The sequence below is a fragment of the Citrus sinensis genome, chromosome 2, assembly GCF_022201045.2.
Source record: "Citrus sinensis cultivar Valencia sweet orange chromosome 2, DVS_A1.0, whole genome shotgun sequence".
NCBI lineage: Eukaryota > Viridiplantae > Streptophyta > Magnoliopsida > Sapindales > Rutaceae > Citrus > Citrus sinensis.
The window spans coordinates 18,485,021-18,498,873 of record NC_068557.1 but is presented as its reverse complement, the minus strand read 5'-3'; the positions used below and the strand labels follow the sequence as shown (position 1 = coordinate 18,498,873).

General features: G+C 36.5%; 1 protein-coding gene and 1 non-coding gene across 3 annotated transcripts; both read left to right on the top strand.

Moving 5' to 3' along the window:
- The first annotated feature begins 387 nt into the window (after nt 1-387).
- On the top strand, nt 388-2,117 carry LOC102616942 (peroxidase 27). 2 transcript variants are annotated; one of them, XM_025095524.2, is made up of 4 exons: nt 388-681; nt 981-1,190; nt 1,299-1,461; nt 1,557-2,117. In XM_025095524.2, the coding sequence occupies exons 1-4, from the start codon at nt 454-456 to the stop codon at nt 1,961-1,963; spliced, it is 1,008 nt and encodes a 335-aa protein (XP_024951292.1). In that variant the 5' UTR covers nt 388-453; the 3' UTR covers nt 1,964-2,117. The 2 variants fall into 2 exon arrangements, with proteins under 2 accessions (XP_024951292.1, XP_006469708.1); XM_006469645.3 differs by having other exon boundaries at nt 392-681; nt 1,002-1,190.
- Nucleotides 2,118-13,539: 11,422 nt separating this feature from the next.
- LOC127900506 (small nucleolar RNA R71) lies at nt 13,540-13,642 on the top strand. The gene has a single exon (XR_008052689.1). It is a non-coding gene; the product is annotated as a small nucleolar RNA R71 (small nucleolar RNA).
- The last annotated feature ends 211 nt before the right edge of the window (nt 13,643-13,853 follow it).

The following is a 13,853-nucleotide window of genomic DNA, read 5'->3' as shown; positions in this document are numbered from 1 at the left end:
GAAGTACAAGTGAATATTTATTGAAATATTATCGACAATTTTCTTCATTTTTTTTTTATGGTTACTGAGATTTCTTTAGAGTAATGTAGATAATCTTATTAATTAGGACATTTTAATTTTTTTAATTCTCTAACACATTTTCAAGATAAATAAATTAAAAAGCAATGCTGTATGTAAATGACACATGCACGGAACTACTAATATCTTCATTCTTATTGTACTTCTTTGCTGCCTCACTGAAGAAAGAGACATGCATATGGCTTGTGAATATGCTCGTAATTTCTTAAATTAAATTAAAAATAAAATATAAAAAGTAAGCTAATATACAATGACAGTTTGTTCCTGAAATTTTCAAAGCCTTAAGCCTGAGCTTAGAATATAAATAAGAAGTACTTTTGTTCCATACCTTCTCAGAGCCAAATAACAAGTTCAATACTTTTTTGAGCTAGTGACATGGCTACCCAAAAGCTTGCATCACTTTTCTTTCTTCAACAGATCATTCATGTTCTTTTTATCTTGCACCTCGCAAATGCGGACCATGGCCTAAAACTCGGGTTCTACCAGAAGACGTGCCCAGATGCTGAGGCCATTACTAGAAAGATAACACATCAACACATTTCTCGAGCACCAACTCTTGCTGCTCCTTTATTAAGGATGCATTTTCATGATTGTTTCATTAGGGTAAGTTAAGCGCAAATCGATTTTCTAACTTTTTACCTCATCATGATTTAAATTTGAGTGACCAATTAAAAATATCTACTTAAAAACATGTCAGTCAAACCTACGTGAGGAAGTTGTTAATTGATTAAAAGGCATCATAGAATCAAAATATTATGCAATTCATCATCAAAATTGTGAAAAAGACCAATTAATGCTTAATTTTTTTCTGTCTCATAATATGAATTGATTTTTTTTTAACATTTATATTATAGCTCCCACGTACACGATATTAATTATTGTTACCTAATGTTTATAATTAGTTAGTACCTAATTGCTGGCAGGGATGTGATGGTTCCGTGCTTCTAAATTCTACCAAAAACAATCAAGCGGAGAAAGATGCATTCGCCAACCTAAGCCTGAGAGGATACCAAGTCATTGATGCTGTAAAATCTGCACTAGAAAATAAGTGCCCTGGTGTTGTTTCTTGCGCTGACATATTAGCTTTGGTTACTAGAGACGCAGTCAGCATGGTAAGTTGGTAACCAACTGTCCTCCATATATGTATACATATGTACTTCATCAAATTCAACATTGATATATACATGTATGGTTCATTAAAATCTATCATTTTGTTTCAGATAAAAGGACCATTTTGGGATGTTCCCACGGGACGAAGAGATGGAAGAGAGTCGGTTGCCTCAGAGACCAGAGACTTGCCACCTCCTTTTGGCAACATAACATTGCTAAAGCAAAAGTTTGCAGCCAAGGGTTTAAGCGTTAAAGACCTTGTGGTTTTATCAGGTAATCCGAAATTTGTAACGTATGCTTTTCTAGATAAAAGATTTGTCAAGAGACTCTAATTAGTTCACTTGAGCCTTTTTTTTTTTTTTTAATAGGGGCCCATACTATTGGGACGTCTCATTGCAGTTCATTTGAGACTCGTTTGTACAATTTCACTGGCAAAGGCGACACAGACCCCACGTTGGATCCCAACTATGTGGTGCATTTGAAGAGAAAATGCCAGCCAGGGGACACAACTACACTCGTTAAAATGGATCCTGGAAGCTTCAGGACATTTGATGGAGATTACTACACTCTTGTTGCTAAAAGAAGAGGGCTCTTCCAATCTGATGCGGCTCTTCTTGAGGACACTGAAACAAAATCTTACGTCAAACTTCAGGCTAATACCTATGGATCTACATTTGCTAAAGATTTTGCTGAGTCTATGGTGAACATGGGCAAAATTGGAGTGCTCACGGGCAAGGCTGGTGAAATTAGGAAGCATTGTGCATTTGTCAATTAATTGCAATTACTTGTTTCTCTATTGACTGGAGTTGAATAAATTTCGGTAGCGGAACATGCTATTGTAATTTATTGTGGCCGCATTATCCTTTGTATTGTACTGCAGTTAAAGAGAAATTGATACAACTAATAATTAAGATCATAATTTTGTTTGACCATTTCAATAAAATACTATAGGATTAGACAAAAATAAAAATAAAATAAAATACTATAGGAGCCAAGATTTTATATTTGAAACTTGTTAATATTGGCCACTCCATTTCTTTACATGAGAAAAATTATTGCCCACAGAAAGCTGCAAAAGGTTATGCAAACACACACACAACTATGATATTCGCAAGAAGCAATTTGAAAATTTTTAAAATTACAGGGGACATTATAAAATCATTAAATTATAGGGGGTGGGTGTGTGGAGAAAGCGAAAAAAAAAATTAAAAAAAAGTTTAATCAACTACTATGATCAATACAAATTTCAATATGGTCAGTATGCTCTGTTCTAGGGGTGGTTTTAGGTATGAGCGAACAAGACAGTTGTCTAAGTCCTTATATTTTGAAAGACCTTATTTTTTGAGTATTTTCTTAATTAGATATTTATGAAAGCCTATCAGACATTTCTCTAGTTAATAATTATCCTATAATTAAGAATTTTTTTTAATAGAAAATCTATATTTGGTAACATTAGTTTTAAAGAGATATGATTAATAATATTATCTAACTATTAATTCATTTGTTATTAATCTTCCCAAGAAAAAAAATGAAATTCTTTACCTTTTCAATTTCTTAAAAACACTTAATTATTTTATGTTAAAATCTTGACTTTCAATATTCCTTTAAATTTCTATTAAAACCTCTTTACAAAGAATGTCATTACATTCATTGTTCATTTAAAAAAAATTATTAAATAAAAAAAACCCACCTAAACATGGAAAGCTCCGAAAAACATGGACATGGAAAAAACCCTAGCGCTGGAGGAATTTTTCCTCCGCCGTTCAGGGAGACTAGAACAACTAAGAAAGCAAGGATTCGTGATGAGGAAGTTTCTGCTGATACCCCTGTGCAGATTTCGTATAAGGAAACCCTCGTGAACTCAACGCGAGCAATGGAGACGGGTTATGGTGATGAAACAATGGATTGGGAGTTTGAGGAAGGGGACGTGACTGAGAATCCGGTTGGACCTATGCCTTCTATAACATTCTCGGAGAGAGTTCATGCGAAGTTATGTGAGCCATGGAAGAACTCAGTGATAGTGAAGCTGCTGGGTCGCACGATCGGTTATAGAACACTATGCAGGAGATTGAATGCCATGTGGAAAACAACAATGACTTATTCGGTGATAGACCTAGAGAATAATTATTTCCTGGTGCGCTTTCGTTCGGCTACTGATGCTGTCGATGCCCTAACAAAAGGCCCGTGGATTATTATGGGGCATTATTGTTGTGCAAATTTTAATGTACTCGCAAGCGCACGAATCTATTGTAGTATAGACTAATGGTGACGAGTGTCGATCCCACGAGGAGGTGGATTTTAATTATATATAGAATTAATTTTGTAAATGGGTAGTTGGATTTATGGTGGAAATGATTTGGAATATGCTAATACTTAAATTAAAATGGCGAGAATAAATTCTAAAATTGGAATTGCAATGAAGAGAATAAATTGAAGAGAAAATCTATTAAATTGACGTACTTGGGTATCTGGATCCGTATCAACATGCATCATGGGCTAAATAATCCGTATTAATGACAATTAAATCATGAGGGGGGAATCCACACCTCATGAACCACGCTCTAATCAATATGGTGCTAAGGGCTTATCGTGCCAAATAATAATAACCTTATACTAGAGAGCCGGTGTAACCAAGGCGGTATCTAGACAAGACTATTATTATTTGTCGACGAGAAGTCAAAACATCCACAAAAATTAGAGGGGAAGAGAAAATAAATTTACCAAATTAAGCCCATGACACATGTTGAGACTTCACCTTCAACCCAAGCTTGAAAGAAAATTAGTCACTCATAATTGAACTAGGGGCAAAATGGGAATTTATTAAAATACGAAGAAAATACAAGATGGAGAAGGAATTACAGAAAATGAATCCCAAAAATAGATTCAGAGATATCCTATTAGGGGGGAGAGGCCCCCTTTTTATAGATACATGGAGTAAATCATGGCCATCGGATTAAAAACAGTTTGGACGCTCAGGATTGCGCCACGTCATCAGTCAACAATCCACGGTTTGACCACGCGGATAAACAGTAACACGGTTTGACCCGACTTTGAACAGTAACGCGATTTGACCCGGATGAACAGTAACGCGGTTTGGTTGAAAATAATCCTGTGTGATGCATGTACCGTACGCGAGATTTTTCGTCCACTGATATGCTGCCACGTCACCATCAACAATATATAAGAATTTTAGTCCAACAGGATCGTGACACCTCATCAGTCAATGCCACATCATCGGTCAATGCCACGTCATCGATCCGTCTATATGAACAGTGTCGTGAACAGTAACGTAGACAGTACTGTACATGTGAATAGTGCCATTTTTCCTTTTATGCTCCTCCTAAGGTTTTCGACCGTCCTGAGTTCAAAAGTGATGTCTGTTTTGCCGTCAGATCTCTCCTTTATTGTGAAATGACTATAATGCCCCTAAAATACATAAAATACTTAATTAAAATAAAACACATGTAATTAAATCACAAGAAAGTTAAATATATAAAAGTAAAGGTTATTAGCAAGACTTGAAATATAAAATGACGGTCTTCTCCTTTATAAATATGCATTTTCTAACACTCAACACACCCCCCAACCAGCTTATTGCTAGTTCCTAACAAATAAAGCGAAAACAAAATTCAAATTCAAAATAATTTTTTTTTAATAGAAACACTCGTACTTATTCCGTCAGATTAACGATAGCAATCAAATAAAAGTATAAGCATTATCTCCAGTCTAAAGCAACATCACACCCACATCAACCATCCACATGAATCAGCCCAGTAGACTTTGTCATAGCTACTTTCAAGAATGACATGTCAAACCCCAAAATCTCACTGGAAGTAGTGACACTCTCACAAAGAAATTAAAACCAATAAAAATAGTCACTCAAATGAATGGTAATTGAGAGAGAAAATAATAAAGAAGTGATATCACATGCTCTCACCAAGATGAAATAAATATGCCCTCAGCTTAGAAATAATACGATCTCAAGTCACATAAAAATGCTAGTCAACCCAATTTATTTTTCTTTTTTTTTCTTTTATTTATTTATTTATTTTTATTGTGCACCACTACATCTTTTTAGCCCATATAACTAGCTTCTACTTCAAACTATAGTTCCCTAAAATCAAGAAGGACTTTTATTAGGACGAAACGTAGGCTAGGGACTTGGCTAACAAAGAAGGAAAATAAGGAAAATAAAGTGTATGTTTGAGAAAAATGCAGAAAATTTTTTTTTTTTGAAAGTTGCAAGGTGGATTTCACCTATTATTTTTATTTTTTTTCTTTTGAAACAACAACTTTTTTTTTTTGTTTTTTTGTTTTTTGGCATAACTTTACTGAACAATATAATTATTTACATTTTCTCAAACATAAATAGGTGATGGAACTTATAAGGCATCGGGTAATACTCCAAATCAGAGTGGGTCAAGATGATAAGTTGACAAAGAAAATATTTTTTTTTTAAAGGCTCAAAAGGGTTAACTATGGATATTTAATAAAATGGATGGCTAGAAAGGCTCAAACGGATCAAAGATGGCCTTTCCATCGTCTTTTAGGGCTCTAAATAATCTTCCATATCTACTAGTTAGATGGGCCTCCAAATGTAGCAACACACTTTTTTATTTTATTTTATAATTTTTTTTAAGGGTTAACTCAAAAGCAATTTAGAGATTGTGTGTAAAATAATAAACTGCTAAGCTGTATAAAGAGTGGGCAAAAGGGTTATTCTCCAAGAAAAATAATAGGCTCAAAAACTCACTTGGTACTTATTATGACATGTTCATTCCTTCAAGCAACTCATATTTGTCTCCGACATCAACATGTAGAGTAGCAAACATAATGTAACATCACTTAAGACCAAAGATAATACAAATACTAAAATTTGAAATTAATCATGTCATCCAATGTTAAAACAAATCACACAAATTTTTTTTTTAAACAACATTCTACCCCCCAACCTATTCTAAATATGAAAGGAAAATATGCATGCAGAAATGTGAAAATGATGCATAAAAACTAATTAGAAAAGTTACACGTAAAATGATAGAAAACGAAAATGATTTTTTTTTTTTAAGAAGATGCGTTTCTAGAGGAACTACACTCCATATTCAGCCATCTTCGACTCAAAAGTTGGAAAATGTATATTTATAGAGGAGAAATTAAAAAAGAAGAAAAATAAACATAAACACATAATAAAGAAAAAGAAAATGTCTGAATTTTTTTTAAAGTTTTTTTTTAATTTTTTTTTAAAACGATGAAGATGCGTTTCTAAAGTCACTACACTCCATATTCAGCCATCTTCAACACAAAAAGTTAGCAACAGTTAGTTTCTACAACAAAAAATTAGTAAAAACTTAACCAAAATTCCACAATTGTCGATTATTCCCTCCCCCCAACCAGAACGAAACATTGTCCTCAATGTTTGAAATGAAAGAAGTAGAGTTTAGAAGACATCACTTGGGTGGTGCAACACAGAAAACAATATTTACAAGCGGAGAGTTAAATCTAATTTGTACTTCTTACTGCAGCTACTGTTACCATCATTATGTGGATGCTCCAACACAAAGGTTCAGGGGTCTGGCTCCGGTTTATAAGCTTGTAACAGATCAAGTAGCTCATTAGCAGTGTGAGCACAAATAAAGAGTTTTTTCACATTAGCGGGAATGAAATAGTTTTTTATTGCATGGTTAAGAAATGCGATAAAGCCATCATAAAAGTTATTGACATTTAACAAACCGATGGGTTTCTGGTGGATGTACAGATGGGCCCAAGATGCTAGTGTGATAAGTGCCTCTAGTGTTGCAAGATCTCCTGGAAGGAAAATAAAAGCATCAGCATGATTAAGCATTTCAGTTATTCTTTATTGCATACCTGAGACGACTAACTCTTCTCCAGTTGATGAGTCAGACGAACTGCCCAATGGTTTTAGGACTCTTGGGATGATGCCTAACACTTGACTTCCTCTGATAAAAGCTGCTTCTGAGACCATTTTTGATAACCCTCGGTTACCTCCTCCATACACCAAGTGTAATTTTCTCGCTGCTATGCTTCGACCAAGATCTATAGCTGCCTCAACGAACTCTTTATGTTTGCCATAGGTAAATTCAGAAAGCACACAAATGTTCTTGAATTGTCTATTAGGAGTAGCTGACATTGTGATACTTCTCAAAAATAATTTGTGAGTGCTTGACAAAAAGGAAATCACATTTAAGAATCTCAGTGATAGTGGGTCATGGTTGTGTATGAGGTAATATGTCAGTGTGAAATAACGCGTAAAGCACGTGGCTCGCAAGTCAAAAAGAAAACAGTAAAAAGAAAAAAGCAAACAGTAATAAAATTATTAAAGACAATAAGGCAAACAATAAGACAATAGTGAAATAATAAAGTAAAAGGATATTTACAGGTAGTTGCGACTGTGGCTCACATCTTCCTCTGGTTTTACGTCCAGAAACGGCTTGAACGCCCTCTATGGGTCGAGGATAGGCTTCCTATCTAGTTTTCTTATAAACTGGCAAACAGGGTCGTTTATAGTCAGATTCTCGAGACTATATCGTGCATGCTCTTTCTGGAATAATGACCATAACTGGAGAATCGCTCCTTGCACATATCCACTGGGATGCGTTTCAAGAGACAGAAGGATATCATCCAATGACTCCTTATTCAAGCCATCCCTAATTAATTGAATCTTATCTTCCCTGTTATCAGACACCATTCCTAAAGAACATGGGTTTTTATTGCAACTCATTCTGGCACACTTATGACAAGCAACAGAAATTCTTCGAGCTCGTCGTTTTCTTGCATAATTTCCTTTACCACAACCAGGCATGTATGCAATAAATTTTGGAAGTAACTCACCTGCCGATCGTACTTTAGCCTCGATTAACCAACGGATGTCAGCAGGTATGTTATTCCTCATGAGTAATCGCATGCGTTCGGACCGAGCTTTATAGATCGTAAGGAGGGCATTCTGAGGAAGTGAAGGGAATCGCTTGTGAAGCTTCGCTAGAGTCTCGTTTTTGTCCATACTTTCGCCTCAGAATATCAGTTATTATGGGAAACTGAAGTAACCGACTTGATGGTCACGGAGTACCGTTATCCGCCACTTCACCAGGGTAACAAACTAAAGCACACAAACAGAAAAACAAATTAAAACACACAAAGAAAATTAAAATCGTCCTCTTATTGAATTTACCTAAATCTCCAACTGGATGTCGTAAACACTTCTCTCAATGTCTCTGAGTTGGCTTTCTAAACCCTCAACATAGGCTACTAACTCTGGTGGTTGTAGAGCCCAAATGCGATGTGTTTTACAAAATTGAATCTGCCTTTTGAGATGAGTTTTGATACGTTGAAGTGGTTTAAGAATGTTCAGGAGGAACGGTCTAAGTAAGGTACTCATGATTAAAAACGATAAAAGAAAACTTAATAGTTAAACAAACACACTTATGCAAAAATAATTTCAATTAGCAGAAGAATAATATAAAGAAAAAAAATCAAATCAACGAAAAGAAGAGAAAAAAAAATCAATTCAAACCTGGTGGGTCACTCAAATTTATTACGGTGTCTTCTCCATGTGGTTGGTACTCTAAATATGGCTTTAATATTTGACCATTAACTTTAAACGTGACACCGTTCTTTGGATCCTTAATTTCAATTGCCCCATGTGGAAAAACAGTATGAACAATAAATGGGCCAGACCAACGAGAGCGTAACTTACCTGGGAATAGGTGCAAGCGAGAATTGAATAAAAGCACTTTCTGACCTGGAGTGAATGATTTTCTTATAATTTGCTTATCATGGAAGACTTTCATTCGTTGCTTGTAAATCTTGGCATTTTCGTATGCATCATTGCGAATTTCTTCAAGTTCTGCCAGCTGTAATCTTCTTTCTGAGCTGGCTTGCTGCATGTCAAAATTGAATTTCTTGATGGCCCAATATGCACGATGCTCGAGTTCCACAGGTAGGTGGCAAGCTTTTCCATATACTAGCCTGTAGGGTGACATCCCAATCGGGGTCTTGAAAGCCGTTCTATATGCCCATAAGGCATCATCAAGTCTTAATGACCAATCTTTTCTGTCCGGCCTCACCGTCTTTTCTAATATGTGCTTTATTTCTCGATTGGAGATCTCAACTTGGCCACTAGTTTGCGGATGATACGGGGTCGCCACTTTGTGTGTGATTGAATACTTTGTCAAAAGATCTTTGAATGCTTTGTTACAAAAGTGGGCACCACCATCACTAATTATTGCTCGAGGGAATCCAAAGCGTGAAACAATGTTGCTTTTCAAAAATGCTATCACCACCTTGTGATCATTGGTCCTACATGGAATTGCTTCTACCCATTTTGATACGTAGTCAACAGCAACCAATATGTATTGATGGCCAAAAGATAGGGGAAAGGGTCCCATGAAGTCGATACCCCATACGTCAAAAATTTCAACCACTAAAATTGGATTTAATGGCATCATGTTCCTTCGTGTAATGCTCCCCATTCGTTGACACCTATCACATGAAGAACAGAAAGTGTAAGCATCTCGAAATATAGTTGGCCAATAGAAACCACATTGTAAAACTTTAGTCGCTGTTTTCTTAGCGCTGAAATGGCCTCCACAAGCTTGTTCATGGCAGAATGAAAGGATATTCGAAATTTCACTTTCTGGGACGCATCGTCTAACAATTTGGTCTGCACAATACTTGAAAAAATACGGGTCATCCCAAAAGAAATTCTTTATCTCTGCAAAGAATTTAGCCTTATCTTGCTTGGTCCAATGCTCTGGAAGTTTACCTATAACAAGATAATTAACTATATCAGCATACCAAGGTAATACTTCCACATTCATTAATTGTTCATCTGGAAATGACTCGTTCAATATTAATGGCTCTGTAATTATGTCAAAATGGAGACGAGAGAGGTGGTCCGCCACAATATTCTCTGTGCCTTTCTTATCTTTGAATTCTAAGTCAAACTCCTGCAAAAGTAACACCCAACGAATTAGTCTGGCTTTTGCATCTTTCTTTGTGAGAAGATATTTAAGAGCAGCATGATCCGTGAATATAATTATTTTACAACCAATCAGATATGATCGAAATTTTTCCAATGCAAACACTACTGCTAGCATTTCTTTTTCAGTAGTTGAATAGTTCAACTGTGCATCATTTAATGTCATACTAGCATAGTAAATAACGTGGGGAATTCGATCAACTCTTTGTCCTAATACTGCTCCTACTGCATAATCAGATGCATCACACATTAGCTCAAATGGTAAGCTCCAGTTTGGGGCCTGAATGATGGGTGATGATGTCAACAACTGTTTTAATTTTTCAAACGCCATAAGACATGAATCATTAAAGATAAAAGGTACATCCTTAGCAAGTAAATTGCATAAGGGTCTAGAAACTTTGCTAAAATCTTTAATGAAACGTCTATAGAAACCAGCATGCCCAAGGAAAGATCTTACTTCTCTGACTGTTTTGGGTGGAGGAAGATTAGAAATGAGATCCACCTTGGCTTTGTCAACCTCAATACCTTTGCTCGAAATGATGTGACCGAGAACAATACCTTGTTGTACCATAAAATGACATTTCTCCCAATTTAAGACCAAGTTCTTCTCGATACATCTATGAAGAACTAGTGTTAGATGATGTAAACATTGATCAAACGAGTCACCAAAGACAGAAAAATCATCCATAAAGACTTCAAGGAATCGTTCCACCATATTAGAAAAAAAGCTCAACATGCATCGTTGAAATGTAGCAGGTGCATTACATAATCCAAATGGCATTCTCCTATATGCAAATGTGCCAAAAGGGCAAGCGAAAGTAGTTTTCTCCTGATCTTTTGGTGCTATGGGAATCTGATTATATCCTGAGTAGCCATCTAGAAAGCAATAAAATTCATGGCCTGCTAATCTATCAAGCATTTGATCAATAAATGGTAAAGGAAAATAGTCTTTACGTGTGACAGAATTCAACTTTCTATAATCAATGCATACACGCCATCCTGTAGTTACTCTAGTATGTATCAATTCATTATCACCATTCGTAACTATTGTGACTCCTGACTTTTTGGGGACAACTTGCACAGGACTGACCCATGAACTATCAGAAATGGGGTAAATGATACCTGCGTCTAATAGCTTAAGGACTTCAGTTCTAACAACTTCTTTCATGTTAGGATTTAACCGACGTTGCATTTCCCTAGTAGATTTAGCATTTTCATCAAGGTGAATGTAATGCATACAGTCTACTAGGTTTATACCTTTTATGTCTGCTATGGCCCATCCTAATGCCCCTTTGTACTCTTTCAAAACATCCAACAACTTACCTTTTTGTTCGTCATTGAGGGATGATGAGATGATTACCGACAGAGTGCTTTCTTCTCCCAAAAATGCATATTCCAGAGTGTTGGGCAATGGTTTGAGATCGAGTTTCGGTGGTGATTCTGATGATGGAATGAGTTGCTTCTCTGATGGTGCTAGTTGCTCAACTCTTGACTTCCATTTATTAGTGTCCATAGATGGTGCTGAGTCAAGCAGGGCGTTGACCTCATCGACCGATCTGTCAATATCAAAATTCAAACCAAAGTGAGTTAAACATGTTTGTAAAGGATCATCACTAAGGTTTGAAACAAATGTATCATCAACTAATGCTTTAATTAAATCCACATCAACAATTCCATCATCTGCACTGTGAGGTTGTTTGGCAATGTTGAAGATGTTCAACTCCATAGTCATGTTACCGAAGGACAACTGTATATTTCCAGTCCTGCATTGAATGTGAGCATCCGCAGTTGCCAAGAAAGGTCGGCCTAGAATAATGGGGATGTGCTTCCTAGAATAATGGGGATGTGCTTCCTTGAATCCTGTATTGGTTGAGTGTCAATTACAATGAAATCAACAGGAAAATAAAACGTGTCTACCTGGATAAGCACGTCCTCCACAATACCACGAGGTATTTTCGTGGACCGATCTGCAAGCTGTAACACCACTGGAGTTGGGTGTAATTCTCCCAGTCCAAGTTTCACGAATACAGAGTAAGGCAAAAGATTTACACTAGCTCCTAAATCCAACAAAACATTCTCAATTGTGTGGTTCCCTATACTACATGAGATAGTGGGGGAGCCTGGGTCTTTGCATTTTAAAGGAATTTTATGTTGGAGTATAGAACTAACGTTTTTTGTTAAAAATGTCTTCTTTTGAACATGCATGTTTCTCTTTTTAGTACAAAGGTCTTTAAGAAACTTGGCATAAGATGGAACTTGTTTAATAGCATCAAGCAAAGGGATGTTAACACTTACCTGTTTGAAGATTTCAAGAATCTCACCTGTGGATTTTCCCTTTTTTCCTTTCGTTAACCTCTGAGGAAATGGAGCTTTCGGAACGTATTCTCGTGGGTTGGTTTCTTCTTTCTCCTCCGGTGATGATTCCTCAACATTCACAGGTACAATTTGATTTTCTTTTGACACCGGCATCTCCACTTTGTTGTCGACTTCTTTTCCTTTTCGCAAGGTCATTACTGCTTTGACTTCTCCATGCTGCTGTGGTGAACTGGTACTTGCTTCATGCACTCCTTTAGGGTTAGGCACTGGTTGACTTGGAAACTTGCCTTTTTCAACAGTCATTGCCAAGGTCTGAACTGAAGAAGCAAGTTGTCCCACCATCTTCTCAAGGCTTGAAACTGATTGAGCTTGTGAGTTGAAGCCTGCTCTCAACTCATTTCGTAGTCCATCAATGGTGCGGTTCTGTTGCTCAATCGTAGAGTGAGTAAGATTCTTGAGATTCTGGAATGAATCCTCCTATGGTCTAGGTTGAGAGTAGTTCTGGTTCTGATTGTATGGTCTAAATGGGGGCTGAGATGCTTGAGAAATTTGAGGAATTGGTTGCATTGGTGGAGCTGGAGCTGCTAGTCCATTCTGTTGGAGTCCTTGAGACCATGAAAAATTGGGGTGATCTCTTCATCCAGGGTTATATGTGTTGGAGTATGGGTTGTAATTTGATGGCTTTCTCATTACACCTATGGCATTGGCTTGATCTGAGTATGAGTCATGGTCATGTGGTTCTGTTGATTTAGCAGTCGATAACGATGCTATTTGTCGAGCAAGACCTTCAACCATCTCCTTAACTTCTTTGATTTCCGAAGTTGACTCACCAATGTGAACCTCATTTACTCCCTTAATTCTTCTAGTATTCCTGAGTGATCGACTTCGTTGTTGGGAATTATCTGCTTGTCGCTGGAAAAATTCCCAAATCTCTAATGCACTTTTTGACATTAGCTCTCCTCCACTTGTTGCCATTAGCCATTCTTGCACATTTGGTAGTAATCCCTCCAAAAAGTATTGACATTGGTGCCATTTCTCGTACCCATGATGTGGACACTTCAAGAGTAGCCCATTGAATCGCTCCCATGTTTCGAAAAATTGCTCGTCTTCTCTTTGTGTAAACTCTGAAATTTCCCTACGAATAGCATTGGTTTTATGCACTGGGAAATATTTATTCAAAAATTTAGTTACCATTTGTTCCCATGATGTAATGCTATTAGCAGGCAAAGTATTTAACCATGAACGAGCTCTATCCTTTAAAGAAAATGGGAATAATCTGAGTTTAACATCATCGTTTGAAAAATTCTCATATTTAAATGTTTGACAAATGGCATGAAAATCATTCATATGATTA

Bases quoted from the DNA above. Each gene is read 5' to 3' on its own strand.
- LOC102616942 (XM_025095524.2), top strand. From the start codon at position 454: ATGGCTACCCAAAAGCTTGCATCACTTTTCTTTCTTCAACAGATCATT. The intron at 682-980 runs GTAAGTTAAGCG...GTTTATAATTAG, and splicing joins TTCATGATTGTTTCATTAGG to TTAGTACCTAATTGCTGGCA. The intron at 1,191-1,298 runs GTAAGTTGGTAA...ATTTTGTTTCAG, and splicing joins CTAGAGACGCAGTCAGCATG to ATAAAAGGACCATTTTGGGA.